This window comes from Macaca thibetana, chromosome 2 (assembly GCF_024542745.1).
Source record: "Macaca thibetana thibetana isolate TM-01 chromosome 2, ASM2454274v1, whole genome shotgun sequence".
Lineage (NCBI taxonomy): Eukaryota > Metazoa > Chordata > Mammalia > Primates > Cercopithecidae > Macaca > Macaca thibetana.
The window spans coordinates 7,090,698-7,113,789 of record NC_065579.1 but is presented as its reverse complement, the minus strand read 5'-3'; the positions used below and the strand labels follow the sequence as shown (position 1 = coordinate 7,113,789).

At 38.7% G+C, this 23,092-nt stretch overlaps 1 protein-coding gene and 1 long non-coding RNA gene across 2 annotated transcripts in view; one reads left to right on the top strand and one right to left on the bottom strand.

The window, feature by feature from the left end:
• Window positions 1-23,092, top strand: part of OSTN (osteocrin) — a 59,539-nt gene that overhangs the window by 13,345 nt on the left and 23,102 nt on the right. The window contains exon 3 of the mRNA XM_050779282.1: window positions 5,729-5,943. Coding sequence (XP_050635239.1) covers window positions 5,729-5,943 — 215 coding nt within the window. The remainder of the gene's footprint in view (window positions 1-5,728; window positions 5,944-23,092) is intronic.
• The window catches only part of LOC126948038 (uncharacterized), a 59,544-nt gene that overhangs the window by 16,796 nt on the left and 19,656 nt on the right, over window positions 1-23,092 (bottom strand). The window contains exon 2 of the long non-coding RNA XR_007723319.1: window positions 9,894-9,961. This is a non-coding gene — a long non-coding RNA (uncharacterized LOC126948038). The remainder of the gene's footprint in view (window positions 1-9,893; window positions 9,962-23,092) is intronic.

Genomic DNA, 23,092 nt, shown 5'->3' with positions numbered 1-23,092 from the left:
AATATATATGTTTGATATATCTTATAAATGATGTTTATATATAAAAGAATATATATAAAACCATATTTCATATACATAAATATAACATATATTTATATTTATAAATATAATGTATATCTTTATATATTGCATATATATTCTTTTGTAAACATGTCATTTCTACTAGAGTAAGAAAGAGGTGCAGCTACCAACAAGAAAATGTACACAAAATAAAATAGAGAAATAACACAAAATCAAGAAAATCAGTATTTCTTATTGTCTTCTTTTTATTGCCAACATGACATTCAAGGTTGTGAACTTGAAATGAAAAGAGCAGTAATCATGATCTTCTCCTCACAGAGGAGTCAGAGCAAGCCAGTTATCTAAATGTGAAAAGAAACTTAAGAACAAAGACTTGTATTCCTTGAACAAAAAAAGCTTTAAAAGAAAATCCATTATTACAGCCATATTTAATTAAATCAGTTATTTCAGAATGAAGGGCTTTTATGTAAAATTTGAAGTTGTTTGCATGCCAAAATTTGAGTAGTTTTGTTCAAACTTTTAATTACAGTACAAATGTTTCTGTAGTGCTATGACTAAAGTACAAAGAAAAAGAAATGTGGGGGCATCACAAGGAGAAAAATTAGTTTATTTGATCTTATTAGAAACATATATACATGTTTCTTAAATAGCATCAAGTGAGAGTCTCAAATGCATTATATTGGAGGACAAGTTTTGTAAAAGTTTTGTTTTTTTTTAAGATTAAAGATATTTCTTAGAAAAACGATTGTTGAGTGTGTGTTAGTTGGAAAAATAAAAGCATGTTTTTGGAGGATGCTTTGAAAGATAAAAAAACCTTTGCCCTTTGAAGGTTTATCTCCTTCTTTAGGGTTTATTTTGGGTTATTTCTGCATCCTTCCCGTCTCCAGTTTCTATGTTGTCAGGATTATACAGGGAAGTGATAGAAGCTAAGATCTCAGTAGTTTGAAACCATATTGTGGGCTTTGTGCTGTAAGTAATAAAGAACTATGAGAGATTTGTAATTTTCTTTTTATATGACAAAAGTAGTATTGGGGATAACTAACTTTATAACAGTATTACGGGTGAAATAGAGAAGAGAGAGAGATAGCAAATTGTAAGGTGATTAAGGGCGTACACTAAGCAGTAAGGAGGCCTTCATTTAAAGTCACCACTTGGATGACCTGAGGTCAAGAGTTGGAGAAAAGCCTGGCCAACATGGTGAAACCCTCTCTCTACTAAAAATCCAAAAATTAGCTGGGCGTCATGGTGGACACCTGCAGTCCCCGCTACTTGGGGGGCTGAGGCAGGAGAATCACTTGAACCTGGGAGGCAGAGGTTGCAGTGAGCCAAGATTGTGCCAGCCTGTTAACAGAGCAAGACTCCATCTCAAAAACAAAAACAAAACAAAAACAACAACAACAAAAAACACTACTGATGGGAATCAAAAATAGCAGCCAGAAGATAGATTGTCCTGCAAGAACTGACCAGACTTAGGGCACATATGACTGGATAAGGAAACAGGAGGCTCAACAGCTTTCAGTTTACACGCCAGGCTACAGGTATTTTAAAAGAGACTTGAGTCAATGATTAAAGGGCTTGAAAATGCTACTCTTTTGTTCTACTGGAGAAAGTGAAGAGAACAGAAAAATGTATTAGTCCATTTTCATACTGCTATAAAGAACTACTCAGTCAGGTGTGGTGGCTCATGGCTGTAATCCTAGCACTTAGGGAGGCTAAGGTGGGTGGATCACTTGAGGTCAGGAGTTCAAGATAAGCCTGTCCAACATGGTGAAACTCCATCTCTACCAAAAATGCAAAAATTAGCTGGGCATGGTAGTGACCACCCATAATCCCAGCTACTCAGGAGGCTGAGGCAGGAGAATCGCTTGAACCTGGGAGGCAGAGGTTGCACTGAGCCAAGATCAAGTCACTGTACTGTAGTCTGGGCAACAGAATGAGACTTTGTCTCAAAACAACAACAACAACAAACTGCCCAAGACCGGGTAATTTATAAAGGAAAGAGGTTTAACTGACTTATAGTTCTGCATGGCTTGGGAGGCCTTGGGAAACTTACAATCATGGCAGAAGGTGAAGGGAAAGCAAAGCATATTCTTCACAAGGTGGCAGGAAGGAGACTGAATCACCAAACATTTATAAAACCACCAGATCTTGTGAGAACTCACTATCGTGAGAACAGCATGGGAGAAATCATCCCCATGATTTAATTACCTCCACCTGGTCTCTCCTTTGACATGTGGGGATTATGGGGATTACAATCCAAGGTGAGATTTTCGGTCAGGTCACAGCCAAACCATACCATTTTGCCACTTGCCCCTCCCAAATCTCAGATCCTCACATTTCAAAACACAATGATGCCTTCCCAACAGCCCTCCAAAGTCTTAACTTATTCCATCATTAACCCAAAAGTCAAGTCCAAAGTTTCATCTGAGACAAGGCAAGTCCTTTCCACCTATGAGCCTGTAAAATCAATAGCAAGTTTGTTACTTCCTAGATACAATGGGAGTACAGGCATTGGGCAAATGAACTCACTCCAAATGGGAGAAATTTCCCAAAACAAAGGGGGCACAGACCCCATGCAAATTAGAAATCCTATAGGGCAGTTATTAAACCTTTGGAGATCATTCCAAAACCAATTCCTTTGACTCCATGTCTCACATCCAGGTCATGCTGATGCAAGAGGTAGGTTCCCATGGTCTTGGACAGCTCTGCCCCTGAGGCTTTGCAGGGTACAGCCCCACCCTCAGCAGCTTTCATGGGCTGGCATTGAGTGTCTATGGCTTTTCTAGATGCACAGTGCAAGCTCTTGGTGGATCTATCCAATCTGGGGCCTGGAGTACTGTGGCCCACTTCTCACAACTATAGTAGCCAGTACCACAGTGGGGATTCTGTATCAGGGCTCCAACCCCACATTTCTCTTCTGCACTGCCCTAGCAGAGGTCCTCCATGAGGGCTCCACCCCTTTAGCAAATTTCTGCCTAGACATCCAGGTATTTCCATACATCCTCTGAAATCAAGGCAGAGGTTCCCCAAACTCAATTATTTACTTCAGTGTACCAGCAGGCCCCAAAACATGTGTAAACCACCAAGGCTTGGGGCTTGAACCCTCTGAAAGAACGACCTGCCTGTATGTTGGCCGTCTTTAGCCACAGATGGGATGCACCAAGTCCCAAGTTGCATAAAGAAGCAAGGCCCAGGGCCTGGCCTATTAAACCATTTTTCCCTCCTAGGCCTCTGGGCCTGTGATGGGAGGGGCTGCCGTGAAGCCATCTGACATGCCATGGAGACATTATCCCCATTGTCTTGGCGATTAGCATTTGGCTCCTAGTTACTCAAGCAAATTTCTGCTGCTGGATTAAATTTCTCCTCTGAAAATGGGTTTTTCATTTTTTTTTTTTTTTTTTTTTTTTTTTTGAGACGGATTTCTATTGCATCATCAGGTTGCAAATTTTCCAAACTTTTTGCTCTGCTTCCCTTTTAAACATAACTTCTAATTTCAAACCATCTCTTTGTCATTAGATAAAACTGAATGCTTTTAAGAGCACCAGCTCATATTTTGAATGCTTTGCTGCTTAGAAATTTCTTCTGCCAGATACCCTAAACCATCTCTCTCAAGTTCAAAGTTCCACAGATCTCTAGGGCCAGGGCAAAATGCCACCAGTCACTTTGATAAAGCATATCAAGAGTCACCTTTGCTCCAGTTCCCAACAAGTTCCTCATCTCCATCTAAGACCACCTCAGCCTGGACTTCATTGTCCATAAAACTATCAGCATTTTGGTAAAAACTATTCAACAAGTCTCTAGGAAGTTTCAAACTTTCCCACATCTTCCTGTCTTCTTCTGAGCCCTCCAAGCTGTTCCAACCTCTGCCTATTTCCCATTTCCAAAGTTGCTTCCACATTTTTGGGTATCTTTATAGCAGCACCCCACTCTGTGTGGTAATGATTTTCTGTGTTAGTCCATTTTCATACTGCTGTAAAGAACTGCCCAAGAGTATGTTATTTATAAAGGAGAGAGGTTTAATTGACTTACAGTTCTGCATGGCCGGGGAAGCCTCAGGTAACACAATCATGGTGGAAAGTGAAGGGGAAGCAGGGCACCTTCTTCACAAGGCAACAGAAAGAATGAATGCAGGAGGAACTGCCAAACACATAAAACCAGCAGCTCTCATGAGAACTCACTCACTATCACAAGAACTGCATGAGAGAAGCTGCCTCCATAATTCAATTACCTCCCCCTGAACTCTCTTTTCACATTTGGAGATTATGAGGATTACAATTCAAGATGATGTTTTGGATGGGAACACAGTCAAACCATATCAAAAGACAATAGAAGGAATAATCTTAGAAGAAAAACAGAAAGTGAAGAAAAATCAAAACCAAGGTCAATAGTCTGGCACATGGAAGAATCACTAGAAGTGGAAAGAGATTCCCCAGAGCTAAAAATTTTCCCACATGGGAATATTCTCACGATCTCAGAAAAAAGGCAGTATTTGTGGGACTACAGAATGACTCAAGTTGTTAGTAGGAGCATTTAAGAAATGCTGTCATTGGGCCTCAGAGAGGAAAAGACAGACCTCACAAACTGAACAGCTACAGATTTATGACTTGGATGAAGTGCAAAGTGGCAATAGGTGTAAGAAACAAACAAGAAATTTTACATGGCACACAAAGTTATTCGGATATCTCAGACACATTGCAGACACAAGTACTTGCTGATAAATCACAGGGATAGAGAAGGTGAGATGCTGAGACACAGAGACTAAATTTTTATTTTTGTATCCTTCATGTCCAATGCAGAACCTAGTACATAGTGGATTAGTAATGGCTTGAGTTAGTAAATAATGAATGAATGGTAAAAAGAAAATAGCATGAGATTTGGTTTGGAATTCATTTAATAAATATTCATCAGAAATTTGCTGAATACTAACTATGAGCAAAATATGAGATGAAGCATGAAATAAATCAAATGAAAGACTAATTAGACAAACTCATTGATTCAAGATTCACCCTAATAACAAATACAAATGTATTGTAACCAACCTGGCACAAGGCAAAAAATAATAAGTGCAATGATGAAAGAGGTATATAGCAAAGCACTATGAGAATGATAAGGAAGGATGAAGTTGTTGCTGGAAAAGAATCTGAAAAAATGATCAGTAAATATACTAGATGTTAAAGGCATTCCAGGAGTTTTTCTTTTCTTGTCTTGTTTTTTTCCCTTGGTTATACCCCTCTTCTATGTGTTTCAGTCCCCAAAGATCTAGCACTCTCTATGGAAAATAACTTCATAAGAAATTGTAAGTCCAGGCACGGTGCCCCATGCCTGTAATCCCAGCACTTTGGGAGGCTGAGGCCGGTGGATCACCTGAGGTCAGGAGTTTGAAACCAGCCTGGCCAACGTGGTGAAACCCCATCTCTACTAAAAATACAAAAAATTGGCCAGGCATGGTGGTGGGCACCTGTACTCCCAGCTCTCTGGGAAGCTGAAGCAGGAGAATCACTTGAACCCGGGAGGTGGATGTTGCAGTGAGCCAAGATCACGCCATTGCACCCCAATCTTGGCAATAAGCGCAAAACTTTGTCTGAAAAAAATTATAAAATGTTACATGATGAGAATGTCAGCTAATGGTAGCAAAAGCCAAATGCATATGTACATACTTGAAGTCTCTTTGTCTAAATTAATGGAATCACCTTTCCTTGCCTTATAGGCCTTTGATTCTGGAGTCATAGATGTGCAGTCAACACCCACAGTCAGGGAAGAGAAATCAGCCACTGATCTGACAGCAAAGCTCTTGCTCCTTGATGAATTGGTGTCCCTAGAAAATGATGTGATTGAGACAAAGAAGAAAAGGAGTTTCTCTGGTTTTGGGTCTCCCCTTGACAGACTCTCAGCTGGCTCTGTAGATCACAAAGGTAAACAGAGGTAAGTGAACTCTTAGAAAAGGAAAGTTTTTATTTTCTAATTATTTTATTCTGGATTCTAAAACAGAGAATTCCACATGAAAAATACAGTAAAAACTTTGTATAGAAACAGATTTGACAGCATGTTAGCTAATCTATAGGTTTAATAATACAGTTTTCGAAATAACTGTTTAGGGAGCAAAATGACTTCCACAGTGTGCATTAGTATTTTTGTCATAATGTTTCCTAAGTAAGATTCTGTCTTATGCAGATATAAAACAGTTATTATAAGACATTACTGCATTTGGGAAGTGACGCAAAATGTATGCTCAGTGGTATAAATGTTCTGGTGAATTGAGTTTTCCATTTACTAGAGGTAATTGGAATACCCTTTGGTTTTTACCGTTAATACTAACCTTTCCAAATTGTGTGAATGAATCTGAGTGAGAAGCTCTCAGAACTTGGAGTCAGAACACATGTGTTTCTGTCAAATTTCTGTTTCTTCCTATGTGACTTGTAAAGTAACTTATCCTCTCTGATCCTCAGCTTATTTATTCACAAAGTGAGAACAATTACTTGGTTCCATAAAATTCAAATAAGATAATCAAATGTAAGTGCTTCATAGAATGCTAATTATTATAATAGATTTAGAGTAGTGAAATATCCCTTTAGGTCAGTAATTTAAAGTCATCATTTCAAACTTAGTTCATTTTCTTCAATATCTGTTCTTCATACTGTACATTTCATATTAGAAGTGGCACAAAAGACCACCTAAGTACTGTAGACAGACACTTGGGAAATTGACCCAAGATTCCTTTTGTTCACCCTGAACATTTCTCACTAAACTCTCTAAATACTGTTTGCCTTATATATTAAAAAAGGAAATTGTTTATCACAGCACTATTCACAATATCAAAGTCATGGAATCACCTAAGTGTCCAACAGTGGTGGACTGGATAAAGAAAATGTGGTATGTAGACACCATGGAATACTATACAGTCGTAAAAAAGAAAAGAATAAAATTATGTTCTTTGCAGCTACATGGATGCAGCTGGATGCCATTATTCTAACTGAATTAATACAGAAACAGGAAATCAGACACTAGATGTTCTCCCTTCTAAGTGGAAGCTAAACAGTGGGTATCCATAGGCATAAAGATGAAAACAGTAGACCCTGGGGGCTCTAAAAGGTGGAAGGGAAGAGGGAGGAGTTGATAAACTACCTACTGAGTATTATGTTCACTATTTGGGTGATGGGTTCACTAAAAGCTCAAACCCCAGGATCATCCAATATACCCATGTGGCAAACCTACACATGTATACCCTGAATCTAAAATAAAATATTGTTTAACAATACTTTGTAAAAGATAAAATTTATTTCAAATAAATAAATAAGAAAATTTTAGGAGCTTCAGTAGTGCAACTGATTAGTGTGCAGTACTTACAAAACAGGAAGCATTAGACGTACCTCATATATGAATATCTACACAAAAGTCATAGATAAAATGTTAGCAAATAGAATCCAACAGCACTTTTAAAAATATAATACATTTTGACCAAGGGGGGCTTATTCCAGGAAAGTAAATATGAGTTAATATTAGTAATTATATAATGTAATCTTTCATATTAATAGAACAATAGATAAAAATCATATGATTATATCAATAGATGACAGAAGAGGTATTTGACAAAATCTAATATTTATTAATGTCTAAGGAAGTGCAATGGAATAAGAACTGAGAAACACTTTTTAAACATGATGTATATGTATGTGTGTGTTTGGATTTTAGCCCAAAAGCCAACATCTTATTTAATAGTTGAGGCACGTACTGTGTTCTTAAGTCAAAAAACTCAAAAGCAGAAACATGTCAGCTCCACTTAAGTTAAATTACAAACTTAACACAATTCTAATAAAAAGTGCCATCAGTGTTGATGATAAAGTTCATTTAAAAGAATAAAAGCTAGCATAGCCAGAAAAACTCTGCAAAAGAGACAGAAAGAAAGAGCCCTACCAGATATTAGTAAGTAAAAGAATATAGTTTGAATAAGTGACGTTGGGATATGAGGAAAAAGATAAAATTAATTCATTCTCAAACTATACATTATGATAAATTCTAAATGCATCAGAGATTTGATTGAAGAAATAGATGAACCTATATAGGTACTAGAAGAAGACATTGTTGGAAGTTCTACATAGAGAAGGAATAGAGAAGGTATCCTAAATTCAGTTGTAAAATTTGAATAGAAAAAATAAGGAAAAAATTAATTACATTTTTTAAAGTTTTCATGACAAAAGATACCATAAAACAAAGTAAAAACACAAAGAATAAACTGGAAAAAATGTTTGTAACTTAAATCAAAGGATTACTATATTTAATATATAAAGAACCTTGAAAAATAAAGAAGAAAAAGAACAAACTATAGAAAAATTGGGGTAAAAAACAGTAGTCAATTCATGAAAAAAATGTAAATTGCCTTTAGCCATGTGAAGAGATGCACACCATTCTTGTTATAAGAAAAAAGTGTGCTATGATTTTACTGATATACAATTCCTCACCTGATAGATTGGTAGAAATGGATTTTTGAAAAACCAAAATAATTACTGAGGCTATGAGAAAAAGGCACTCCCACGTGGTGCTGATTGGAGTGCAAAATGGAACCCATGTGGAGGGGAATGTTGCAATATCCAGCAGAGTGGATGTGTGCTTACTTTTTGGCCCAGCCTTCCTTCTATTTCTAGATATCTCTCCCAAATATATACTAGTAAAAATGTGTTTAGCAGAAGAAAGCATGCATAAGGCTGTTCATTTTAGAACCACTTTTTATAAACTTTTTATTTAAAAAATAAAATTATAAGCAAAATACAGAAAAATATTGACACCTGTGATAACAAAGAAATGACTCTTAAGGGCATTTTGTTGTCCTGGGGGAATAACTCTTTTTCGGAGGAGGCTTACTGGATCCTTTAAGTGAAAAGTGGTGTTGACAGATGGCCATCTGGGCATTAGGGTTGCCCATTTCTCTTGGATTAGTGATTGTTTTTAGGAATTTTAGAGCATAGACTGAGTCATGAGTGCACGCTGATATTAATCAGAAACATAAATTTATACTAATATGAATGTTTTTTGGACATTTTGAAATCATGCCATATCAGGTGTTATAATATTATTTAACATGTTCAACTTATAACTTTATTTCATTTTTTCCACGCCGTGAATCCCCTTTCTTATTTGCATCAAGAATGACAGAATTTGATTATCAAATAAATACATATTTGCTTTATTTCACAATACAAACTCAACCATCTCAGAATAGCAATACCAAGATTATCACCAGCAATACGATTTCCCAAAATAGTTTGTAGTTAATAATTTTACTGATGCTCAGATTGTCATAGTTTAGCTAATCAGAACGTCCTCAAATTGGCTCTTGAGTTCTTTTGAACTGAAATTAGAAATAATAAGTTTCCTTGCTATCAGGTATGACAAGATATTCAAGCTCACCTCGTACATTTTCTTCCCCAACTCTGCCTGGGGAAACAAAATTATGAGTTTTATAAAGAAATATTGTGCAAAGGAGGATTGTAATATTTAAGGTTCATTTACAATGGGCATTTGGCATCGACAGAACAAGTATTTCTATGTATACATTCAACATTTTGCAGCATATTTGCATTCAAGTTACATTTCCAAATTCTATGCCAAATACAGTCTAACTCACCATCACAATTCCCTCAGATATTACTAAAATCCTGTTTATTTGGTAGGAGTGCAGTATTATCTTATTAGAAAATAACTTTATATTCCTACTAGATAAACTGTATTTTTACTACTTCAATGAAATTCACTGACATTTTCTTCCCAGTTGAATGCATTAAATCTGTTTAAATCTATGACTGAAAAATCTTTAGGAAATGCTAGTTATCAATTCATTGTTTTTGAAAACATATAAATGAAGAGAACATTAAACCTACCTTTCTTATATGACCTTCACCAGTAATAGTAGGGGAGCTGGAATTTTCTCTTTATAGAATTTTTGCATCTAAAACAATCAAGAAATTGTGGAATTAGTAAATGAGGTAGAAATTTCTCTTTATAAAATTATTTTGGCTAAAAAATGACAGAATTAGAAAATTTCTATTTTGCAAATCCTAATGAAATGATGGGTCTAGACAATTATCATTAACTGTTGTTAGCATCAGAAGAAGAAAACAGCAAGTCATTATATGCCTTCCGATAATAGAACCCAGCACTACCTATAAAATAGTATTGCCAAAAGCAGTCTTGTCTCTAGTTCTATACGTACCAATTTTCAGGAAATGTGAAAGACAGAAGTGAGTTCAGAGACACTACGGGGATGCAAATAGCAAAATCCAGACTGTGGGAAACTGCAGGACAAATAATCCAGTTTCTTCCATAAATAAATTACAGCGTTTGAAGGGATTAAAAAAGAGATAGAAAGGGAAGGGGATTCTAAAGTAGAGGGATTTATTAACCAGTTAAAACGTTTTACGTGTCCTGACTGAAACAATGATCCTTTAAAAAATTAATACACATAACAGACAATTGTGAATGTGAACAGTAATTATTTGGTAATGTTAAATAACTATTATTTACTTTTAAATATAAAATGATACAGACCTTAAAAATGAGAGAGATACCTCAGTTAAATATTTAAATATGAAAGTATTATCTGATTTTTAAAAAAGTAATGCAGGAGTGGGAGTGGAATGGATGAAGTAAGATTTGCAGTAAACTGATAATTATTGACTTAGAATGATGTGCACATGGGAGTTTGTTATACTATTCTATTTTGTCATATGTCTGAACTATTTTATAGTAAATTCCTTTAAAAACTAAGCAATGAGATAAACAGCAGATTAGACCTGGTAAAAGAGTAAATAAATTAATAACATAATAAGGTCAAGAAAATGACTCAATATGTCAAAAACATATGAAGAATAGAATAAAGCAAATTAATGTATAGTTTAATAAGAACTTTATGGGAACAAATAAGAGAAAAATAATTACTATTTAAATAACTTTTGGGCCAAGTGCAGTGGTTCACAGTTGTAATCCCAGAACTTCGAGAGGCCAAGGCAGGTGGATCACTTGGAGTCAGTAGATCGAGACCAGCCTGCCTAATATGGTGAAACCCCATCTCTACTAAAAATACAAAAAGATTAGCTGGGCATGGTGGTGGGCGCCTGTAATCCCAGCTACTCGGCAGGCTGAGGCACAAGAATCACTCGAGCCCAGGAGGCAGAGGTTGCAGTGAGCCAAGATCGCAGCACTGCACTCCAGCCTAGGCGACAGAGTGAGGACTCAGTCTCAATAAATAAATGAGTAAATAAGTAAATAAATAAATAACAGGATATTTTATCAATACTTTTCAAGAAATAGTGAAAACATTTTCAAATTCAGTAATTAAAACAAATTTTGGCACACATAACTAGTGCCCTTTCTGACAGGTTAAGTGGATTATTCTGCTAAGAGAAAATCTTGTAGGAGATGGCTTAGAGGCGTAAACATTAAGGACACATTCTTGGCTGGGCGCGGTGGCTCACGCCTGTAATGGGAGGCAGAGGCGGGTGGATCACCAGGTCAGGAGACGGAGACCATCCTGGCCAACATGGTGCAACCCCGTCTCTACTAAAATACAAAAAATTAGCTGAGCGTCGTAGTGGGTGCCTGCAGTCCCAGCTACTCGGGAGGCTGAGGCAGGAGAATCACTTGACCCTGGAAAGCGAAGGTTGCAGTGAGCTGAGATCGGGCAACTGAGCTCCAGTCTGGCGACAGAGCAAGCCTCCGTCTCAAAAAAAAAAATAATAATAATAATAATAATAATAAATAAATAAATAAAATTCTTAAAAGGGCTAAGTAGCACGAGAACTCACTACTAGGTGATAAGAATAAGAAATGGGACAAGAAATGAAATTGGGAAGGAGAGTCAGGGGTCACAAAGGAATGCTGCATTCTGCAACCATTCATATTGTTGCCTTCTGGAATGTGCGGTGCAAAACCCACATAACCTTAGTCAATATCCCTGGAGCTAGATTGCAAAGGTTTCATCCAATGCTGTATAAAGCAAGAAACGAATTTAGTAGAATAATTGATGACCCTAGGAAATTAAAAATGAACTGTTTCTTTTCTCCTTTTCTCTCCTTTATCTTCACCTCCTACTATTTTGAGAAGTTTGGCAGTGTTAAGGAGCGAGAGGCATTTGCACAGAAGCTCATCCATGGGCTTCGAAAGTTGAGAATTCCTCCTAATGTATACTCTCTAGTCTTTTATATTTTTATTTTTTATAGTTGATAATTTATGCATTCGAATTAAATTCCAAGGACACTTCCTCTGAGATGTTTCAGCAGCATTTTTTAAATATACATACAGGAATTCCTCTTTTTGTCTTTAAAGCAAATATGAAATTTTTTTTGTATATTCCAGAAGCAGAAAATGATGAAAGATAAATAATGTTATTGCATAAAATATTTCTATAGACATTTCTGAGTTTTAGTTAAAAACAATTTCAGACTTGTTTTGAGGTGTAATGATAGTTCAAACATAATACAGTGTTAAAATTTTCTCTCATCTGTTACTAAGGCTTCAGCATCATTTAAAACATTACATATATATGTCACATATATATAAACCACAAGACTAAAATGTCACGTATTTAGTAACAAGAATGTATAGCTTGCAATGTTGCAACCTTTATGTAAAAATAAAATTTTATAAAAATTATAATAATTTCGCGTAGAAGAGCTGTACTGAGGGTTATTTACTGCTACTTTTTCAAATTCTATGAGACAAGAATTTTACTCCTTCCTTATGTGTTGTTAGATTTTTCACAAGACCAGGAATTATTTGTTACTGTTATATGCATAGGTATGCACAAAAACTTCATGAGTTTCTTATAAATGTCTGTGGTTTTCATGTATATGCCCTCATGTTTTTCCCTTTATCAGGCACGCATTCTCTATCTTTTCATACTTACTGGAAGGTAATACATCTGAGATGCACTTTCCATACTCTGTGCTTAAAGATCACATACATCACTTAATTCAGGGATTCATAAACTTTTTGTGTCATAGGTCACTATAGCAGTTTGGTGAAACCTATGAACCCCTTCTCAGAATATTGTTTTTAGAGTGATAGAATTTATAAGAGTTCAAAGGTTACCCACTGTTTAGAAACAGAATTATCAAAATCAATTTTTTAAATTAATTTGCGATATAACATATATAAAAAATTTTAAATATTTTATTTATTAATACCTAAAATAAGATGTAAAGATATGACTGCAAACAATAGCTGTAGCTGGGTGCGGTGGCTCACGCCTGTAATCTCAGCACTTTGGGAGGCTGAGGCAGGCAGATCACCTGAGGTTAGGAGTTTGTGAGCAGCCTGGACAACATGGTGAAATCCCGTCTCTACTAAAAATACAAAATTCAACCAGGCATGGTGGCACTCATCTGTAATCCCAGCTACTCAGGAGGCTGAGGCATGAGAATCGGTTGAACACGTGGGAAGCAGAGGTTTCAGTGAGCCGAGATTGTGCCACAGCACTCCAGCCTGGGTGACAGGGAGACTCTGTCTCAAAAAATAAATTGTTGTAACTAGTGCAGAACATAACCATTTCAAAGTATCTATGATAACTAAAATGTGCTTTGAAAGTACCTGTGATTTATATGAGTAATAATGTTCAGACACAACTATTACTATTATTTCTTTTCTATATTCATAAAGTAAATGCTATTTTTAAAATTATTTTTATGGGCCGGGCGCGGTGGCTCAAGCCTGTAATCCCAGCACTTTGGGAGGCCGAGACGGGTAGATCGCGAGGTCAGGAGATCGAGACCATCCTGGCTAACACGGTGAAACCTCGTCTCTACTAAAAAATACAAAAAACTAGCCGGGCGAGGTGGCGGGTGCCTGTAGTCCCAGCTACTCGGGAGGCTGAGGCAGGAGAATGGCGTGAACCCGGGAGGCGGAGCTTGCAGTGAGCCGAGATCTGGCCACTGCACTCCAGCCTGGGTGACAGAGCAAGACTCCGTCTCAAAAAAAAAAAAAATTATTTTTATGTATTTATTTTTTTGAGATGGAGTATTACTCTGTTGCCTAGTCTGGAGGGCAGTGGCTTAATCTTTTTTTTTTTTTATCTTTTTTTTTTTTAGATGCAGTTTTGCTCTTATTGCCCAGACTGGAGTGCAATGGTGAGATCTTGGCTCACTGCCTCCTCCACCTCCCAGGTTCAAGTGATTCTCCTGCCTCAGACTCCTGAGTAGCTGGGATTATAGGCATGGGATGATAGGTGCCTGCCACCATGCCTGGCTAATTTTTGTATTGTTAGTAGGGACTGTGTTTCTCCATGTTGGCCAGGCTGGTCTCGATCTCCTGGCCTCAAGTGATCCGCCCACCTCTGCCTTTCAGAATGCTGGGATTACTGGCATGAGCACTGTGTTCGGTCATAAATGTTATCTTTCATTTACGGGTTAATGGAACTAAAGATGTAACCCTTTCCCATCTACATGTATAGGCCCCAGAATTATATTGCTACATAATGCCAGATTTTAAAACTCTGAGTCACCAGGGTACAAAATGCATTATTTAATTCTAAATTACTACAGAATATCAGAAAAGAAAAAGAAAATTAACTGTACTTTCAAAAAGGTCCACCAGGAGATGGAAACAAAAAAACTCATGAAAGCTAGGGAAAACAAAGATGAAAAGAAACAAATATAAAAAGCTAAACAGGGAAAACCCTATATCAGATCATATTAACTTGAGACAAAGAACCACCTGTTGTTCCTATTTTGTATTGCTTAACATATTTTTACCTGAATAGGACACTAGCTTCATTTTCTGATTCATGTGCAAATTACTTCAATTCTCCAGGCAACACTAACTCAACTATACTTTGAAGCCCAAAATATTTTCCTTATTTCCATTCACTTGTTTAAAGTCTGAAGTTATCATTTTATTTCTGTTTTCTTTTTTTCTTTTTTTGAGACGGAGTCTTGCTCTGTCGCCCAGGCTGGAGTGCAGTGGCAGAATCTCAGCTCACTGCAAGCTCCACGTCCCAGGTTCTAGCGATTCTCCTGCCTCCGCCTACCGAGTAGCTGGGACTCCTGATCTCAAGTGATCTGCCTGCCTCGGCCTTCCAAAGTGCTGGGATTACAGGCGTGAGCTACCAAGCCCTGTCTTTTTTCCGGAAAAAATAGTATCTACTATCTGAATGACTCTTTAACATTAGAAGATATTGATGGCTGGACACAGTGGCTCATGCCTTTAATCTCAGCACTTTGGGAGGCCGAGGCAGGCAGATCATCTGAGGCTGGGAATTTGAGACCAGCATGACCAACATGGTGAAACCGCATCTCTACTAAAAATACGAACTTTGCCGGGCGTGGTGGCGCACGCCTGTAATCCCAGCTACTTGGGAGGCTGAGGCAGGAGAATCACTTGAGCCCGGGAGGCAGAGGTTGCAGTTAGCCGAGATCACGCCCTAGAATTTTTCTAAATAATGGTTTCTCTCACTCCTTCACACAACACTAAAAATGTCTTGCAAATAGTCACAGTAATAGTGCTGTATATTTGAATTTAATTACTATTAAACATTTTTACAACTCTTATTGCTTTAATTCTCCCATTTAATATTTTAGGTCAGTAAAGCAAGAAATGCCATTGTATTAGGGTTCCAACAAGAAATAGGTGTCACCTTTGAAACAGGAAAATTTGAGGAGGGTTTTTTCAAAGGAAGACTATTTACAAAACTCTGGGTACAGGCAGATAATAATGGATGGCACAGCAGCCCATGGTGGCCGGAAAAGACAAGAAAGGAAGAGGTTTCCAAAAGTCAGAGAGTCATAGAGTTTCAGATGCCTTGAGAAAAGTAGTGACTTGGCCGGGTGCGGTGGCTCATGCCTGTAATCCCAGCACTTTGGGAGGCTGAGGCAGGCAGATTGCCTGAGGTCGGGAGTTCAAGACCAGCCTGACCAGCAAAGTGAAACCCCATCTCTACTAAAAATATAGAAGTTAGCCGGATGTTGGTGGCATGCACCTGTAATCCCAGCTCCTTGGGAAGCTGAGGCAGGAGAATCGCTTGAACCCGGGAGGCAGAGGTTGCAGAGAGCCAAGATCGCACCACTGTACTCCAGCCTGGGCAACAGAGTGAGATGTCATCCCGAAAAAAAAAAAAAAGAAAAGAAAAGTAGTGACTTTTTTTCAGGAGCATACCTCCCTGGAAGAGGTCATGCAAGGAATGGCCAGGAGAAAAGTATCCTGACCTGTCTCCAGCTCTTCCTCTGTTCTCTCTTCCCCAAATTATCTATTGCTTGATCCACACCAAAGCCAGAGGGCACAGGACATTTACGTGTTCCAAAAAGCTCAGCCTTCTAGGACTAAAAGTAGGGTGAGAAAAGGCAGCGTATATCTGAGAGCAGAGGGAAGACAGCCAGCAAAATTCTACACATTCTGGAGATTTAGGTCAAGAAACACTTTGCTCCAGAATATTGTTATTATATCGCCTAATTGAAAGAGAAAAACTCCATAGGTCATAATCAGAGAAAACAGTTTTTCCTCCCATCCCCTGCATTCCAACCCACTCAGGGGGAGTTGTTGTTCACTACCCCTTGAATAAACCAAAAGGCAGGTATTAATGGCTCTACTGGTCACATCGAAATAACAAGAATCCCTCTGGTTACTTGTACTAGAAAAATAACCATATAACAGTCATTCAAATAACCATTCTTATATGTGACCTCAAACTATGAATATTAATAAAGCTTCTCTTTCCCCTAGCTTGGACCGACCCCATTCATCCTGGAAGGCTTCAGTGGGAAGGAGCTTGTGTCCATTTTATATTCACACTCTCCCTTACCACAGTAGGCTGCCTTTTGTCTCCTCCAGAACTGGGGGTGGAGATGCATGCAGAGAAGTAAAACAAAGTCTTACTTGACTTAATATCATGACCTGTCTTTGTGCTCTTACGACTTTGCTGAACGCTCAAAGCTGACTCATTGTGGAATGTTTCTGGGAGTCACATAAACCCTAGTGTGAACAGTAACATAGACGTTTTTACCTCCAAGAATACTCCTCTTCTGCCAAGTCAGTTATGCCCCCTCATCCTCATCCTGTTCTCCCGTCTCCTGCATTTGACACCACCATCAGCATCCTGCTGGGTTTGCTTCACCTGTCAGCCCTGGCAGAAAGCCCTTGGGGCAAGGTCCCTTCTATAATTGACCCAGGCTCACTCTCTCCACATGCTCTACATCTGCCCACAGAAAACCCACATCCTTGACTCTGGTTACTGAAAGTGAAGCTGTTCTTGGTGCAGTCATCTCTTCAGCCTGGTATCAAGCCAGTTCTCACAGTTTCTTGCCCTTTAGATTTCATAGACACTATTTGATTAGGTTCACCATGCTTCGATGGGCATATTTTAAACTTGAAGTGTTTTTCTCAAAGCCCTTTCCCCATAAGAAGGAAGAGGGGAAATGCCATTGTTTTTCAATAACTTGCTCCCAAGAAATTCTCCTTTCCCGAGCTATTCAGTAGGAATCCCTTTATTGGATTGAAGTTGGAAAAAATTAGTTTGTAACAACCTCCTCTGGAAATACTGCATAAGTCTAGCACCTCACTTTGGAATGCAAAACGAAATACTTCCCACATACTTTCTCTCTCCCTTTCTCTCTCTTTTTTATTCAGCCTTTTAAAGCCACAGCAAAAAACTGAGAAAGCATCCCATTTTAGTATTCTGGCACACTGCTTTTTAAAAATCTCTATCACACACTAAGAAGGAGGTATTGTTACCAGAAAGGGGTCCCAAACCAGACCCCAAGAGAGGGTCCTTGGATCTCACACAAGAAAGAATTTGAGGCGAGTCCACAGAGTAAAGTGAAAGCAATTTTATTACAGAAATAAAGAAACAAAAAAATGGCTACTCCATAGACAGAGTAGGGCCCAAAAGCAAGAGAAGGAATGTGTCCACTTTAGATATAATGCTTGTTTACATATAAGATAACAAAGCAAAAAAGAAGAAAAAATCTTTGGGGAGATGTGCACTACTACAAGGGCTTGTGACAAAGGACTGTTAATGTTTGCGTAACTACTGTCTTCCACAATAATTTATATTATTATATTTAAAGTGAAACTTATTTTTAAACTAAGAATGCTTTTGTTCTTACGACATCGTAACATCAGGACATTTCCTGGGCCTACTAAGTGCTGGATTTCTTCCATCAACATCATTAACATGTTTTCTTAACTGTAAACATCCTCTGACTAAAATGCCTAACCTTCTGGGAATGCTGTCCAGCAAGTCTTAGCCTCATTTTACCCAGCCCCTATTCAAGATGGAGTCTCTTTGGTTCAAATGCCTCTGACATTAGGATCCACATTTTATTATGTTTTCAGAGAGACAAAATTATTTCCCTGAGATTATGTTGACATAAATTACATGCCAGATTGTTTAACTCCAAGGCCATGACTTTCCACTTAATTTCTTTGCCGAAAGTACCTTTCTACAAAGCTACTAGAGCGAGCAGGAGGGAAAAATGGCAGCGAGGGCAGGCAGTGAGGCAGATGCTTACATTCTTGTGAGGCTCTGATTAGCCTAAGTAAATCTAGGTTTTACATGTGAAATGAGGAAGTAGAGGGAAAAGTCAATTATGTGTTGCCTCAAGCGACTTTCTACAAAGAAATTAAAGTTCTGTGTGAATAAGGTATTTGTCAAAGGCCAGGAACAGTAAGATTCACTTAGAATATATGCATTAAAGGAATACTTGTAGAATTATTGTATCCATGATATATGGATTTCTATCCTACCGGGACTGCAGCTATCTCAATTCTTGCCTCCTCAGAAGAAAGACTTTGACTGAGGGGCATAAAGCAGAAGAAGAGACCTAGGCAAGTTTTAGAGTGGGGGTGGAAGTTTATTAAAAAGATTTAGAGCAGGAATGAAAAGTAAGGTACACTTGGAAGAAGGCCAAGCAGACATCTTCCGGTTTGACCTTGGCCTTAGGGTTTTATATGCTGACCTACTTCCGGCATCTGGCTTCGCTCTTTCGGTGGAATGCCCCTAGGTCATGTACCAGTTAAACACCACCATTTAACCTCTTAAAGCACATGCTTGAGCCCAGTCACCCAACTCCTGAGATCTTATCAGGAAGCTGCTGATCACCAGTTTCAGATAGTTCTGATCTATACGGAAACTGCCTTTCTCTGTACTGGCTGTGACCAATTATTGCTTTAGAGAGACCGTGTGACAAATGCCTGACCATCACCTATGGTTAACTGGCTTTCCTGGTGAGGTGTGAGGCCCTCTTCTGCTCCGTTCCTGTTCATGCCCCAGTACAGCTCTATGCACTGTAACGATAGGTTCAGGCTAAAGTTGAGACTAGCAATGCCAGATTCAATTTGTCAGATATGATTGCCCTTCTTGACAAAAATCCCAAAGATTACGGTAAAAATTCTAACATTTTCTTTTCTTTCTAATTTGTTGTGAAGAAATGCCACAGAACTAGGCCAATTGTGGCATCTCAAGGTTTATGCTTTTCTTTTTTAGCTCTTATTTGGTCATCTCCCGAGGACGTAGTTGAAAACGAGCGCCATTTCAGGTGTGAGAAACAGAAAAGGGATTCAGTATTAATCGAAATGTGACTAAGGCATTTCTCAATCAATAGACGTGTATTTGGCCAAAGCTGAAGATACTCATGGGAAAAAAATCCAAGTCACAGGAGCACCTGTGACCTGTGTTTTTTCCAAAGGGTGTTTTCAAGGGGAAAGAGCATACAGGAGGGGGAAAAAGGCAGGAAGGGCAGGCAGTGAGGCAGATGCTTCCATTCTTGTGGGGCTCTGATTAGCCTCAGTAAATCTACATTTTACATATGACAAGAGCAAGTAGAGGGAAAACTCAATTATGCATTCTCTCATGCTCAGTAAATCTACAGTTTACATATGATAAAGTAAACATGTGAAAAGAGGGAATAGAGGAAATTGGGCTGTGATATGGGGTTGTGGAATTATAGCTCAGTTTAGAAACAAAAGGAAGGCAGTAGTATTGACTCAGTTCCGTAACTTAACTTTCCCTTTGGCATAGTGATTTGAGAAGATTCCATGTTCTTTCACGAGAGTGTGCTGCCCATTTAAGCGCTGCCTTCTTACACAATGGAAAATGCCTTTGAGCATAATGATCTCGGGCCATTGTCGCCAGTGACTGTTCCTTACTGCATGCCTCTTCTCCGCTCAGCTCAAGAACACAGGATGAGACAGTCCTGTTACCTTTTCTCCCAACCCAACTTATGTATGAAGCTTTAAAACTTTCTCCCAAAGGGATAATACTCGATTATTCCATATATAGGCTTTGCAATGTATTACACACCCTAACCCCCAAAAGAGCATTCTACAGGATATTTTTTGTATTAAATCCATTCGCCGAACAGAAGTTTTAGAGGTTTTAAAAGTTTCATTAGCTCCTCAAGGTTCATGAGCCAAGCAAATGGAGACCCTCTCTGCTTTATATGATAAATTCCATATTTCCGGTGGAGGGTGTCCAGGTTCTCGGCGTCTTGAACAAAGAATTAAACAAAACACACAAACAAAGCAAGGAAAGGATGACACAAGGAAAGAATGAAGTGGGCTGGGCGCGGTGGCTCAAGCCTGTAATCCCAGCACTTTGGGAGGCCGAGGCGGGCGGATCACGAGGTCAGGAGATCGAGACCATCCTGGCTAACACAATGAAACCCCGTCTCCACTAAAAATACAAAAAAAATTAGCCGGGCGTGGTGGCGGCGCCTGTAGTCCCAGCTACTCGGGAGGCTGAGGCAGGAGAATGGCGGGAACCCGGGAGGCGGAGCTTGCAGTGAGCCGAGATCGCGCCACCGCACTCCAGCCTGGGCGACAGAGCGAGACTCCGCCTCAAAAAAAAAAAAAAAGAATGAAGTGACAAATGCAGAAATTTATTGAAAATGAAAGTACACTCCACAGGGTGGGAGCGGGGCTCAAGGGCCCCGTTATAGAATTTTGAGGAGTTTTACATACCCTCTAGAGGATTCCATTGGTTACTTGGTGTACGCCCTATGTAAATGAAGGGATGAAATAAAGTTACAAAGTCACATACTGGGCACACCCTATGGAGAGGATATTTTCTGTCATAGCTGAAGTGTGCATCGGGCTTATGTTCCCTGCCTCCAGACCCTATTTTCCTGCCTCATCTACAGCCATTTCCAAATTAAGCATGCCAATACAGTCACTTAAATCTCATTATGTGATTCCAGTACTCATGGTTTCTTTCTGAATGCCTGTCCATGTGGCCAATCCCTTGAGATAATACATCAGAAGCTGACATTATGCCTAGTCAGCTCCATCATCATAAATTGAGCAGAATCTGTTGAAAAGTGAATGATCACTTTTGACACAGAATCCTAGAAGTCAAAAGTAAACTTCCTGCTAAGTGAATTAGCACTTTCTTTTGTTATTCAAAACTACCCCATTTATTAAGTGGGGTAACACCCCACTTAATAAATTATTTTCCTTCTCATCCTTCACTGGTTCTTGCCAAGACCTGCATCTTGGGCTCTTCTCACATGTCAGTCCTTCCAAGGTTGTATATAGTGATATCTATCCTAATGTAAACATTTCTTAGTTTTGCATTGTAATTTTAAATTGCAGTGACCAAGATTGCAAGATTCATGGAGGATCATTTATTTTTTCTACATGCTCCTTAAGTTTTTCCTACGTTTTCTAAGTTTTTTCTAGAACCCCCAAATTGGGTGTGGTCTCTTCTCTCCTGGAATTACCCCATTTACTAAATTGTTGAGAAACAATTTACCATTTGTTTCTGTCCTGGATGTGAAGGGCCTGTTAGGAAAAAATTGGCTTTTGCCGTGTCCTTTATTCACTCCTTCCCAGGGAAGGAATGGCCACTTCTCTGATGGGTCAGTTTGGGAGGAGTAGGTGAGCCTGTTCAGGTTATCCGCTTGCTTCCTCTTTTTATTGGAAAACAATGACTAGTTATAAAAGTCTGTCTAATACAGGGAGAAAACAACAGGAAGCCCTATGAAATTCAGATGTAAAGACACATAGTATGTTCAGGTTGATCAGTAACAAAAATGACATTTGGTTTACTATACATTGACCGCTCATATTTTATTTCTCTCCTGTTTCTGAATGTGGACTTGAGAAAAAAAAAAGCAGTATGTTTTGGTTCCTTAAAACCATATCACCATTCAGATGTAATGTGCTCCTTCATCCTATCATTCTGGAATTTGAATTTAAATTTTAACTTGGTTTTGGGCACTTTGATTCTTTCCCTTCTCATCCTTCACCGGTTCTTGCCAAGACCTGCATTTTGGGCTCTTCTCACATGTCAGTCCTTCCAAGGTTGTATATAGTGATATCTATCCTAATGTAAACATTTCTTAGCTTTGCATTGTAATTTTAAATTGCAGTGACCAAGATTGCAAGATTCTTGGAGGATCATTTATTTTTTCTACATGCTCCTTAAGTTTTTCGTACGTTTTCTAAGTTTTTTCTAGAACCTCCAAATTGGGTGTGGTCTCTTCTCTCCTGGAATCTCAGAGCACCGTGAATCTCATGATATTAGATATCTATTGCTATGCAACAATTACCTACAATGAACAACAATACACATTTTTGTTCTCATACACTTTTTGTGCACCAGAAATCCAGGAAAAGCTTGACTCATTTTTTTCCAGCTCAGGGTCTCTCTCAAGGTTCCAGTGAAGATGTTGGCCTAGGGCTTCAGTCATCTGAAAGTTATACTGAGGCTGGAGTATTCACTTCCTGAATGGCCCACTCACTTGGCTGAAGGCAGGAAGTCTCCGTTCCTCACTGGCTGTTGGCAAGAGGGCTTAGTTCTTTGCCATGTAAACCTCCCTACAGGGTTGTTAGCATGCACTTAGGAAATGGCAGCCAGCTTCCCCCAGAAGGAGTGATCCAACAAAGTGAGGCAGAAGCTGCAATCGCTTTCATTACTTCCAACAGTGTCATTTCCACAATAGTCTATTGGCTGGAGAAGTCAGCCTATTCAATGCGGAAGGAGACTACATAATGGTAGAATTATTGGGGTCCACCTTGGAGCCTGGCTAGTACACTCATGTAAGGTTTATACTATAATCATTAATTTCCCTGTTTTACTAATCTAAATTACTGA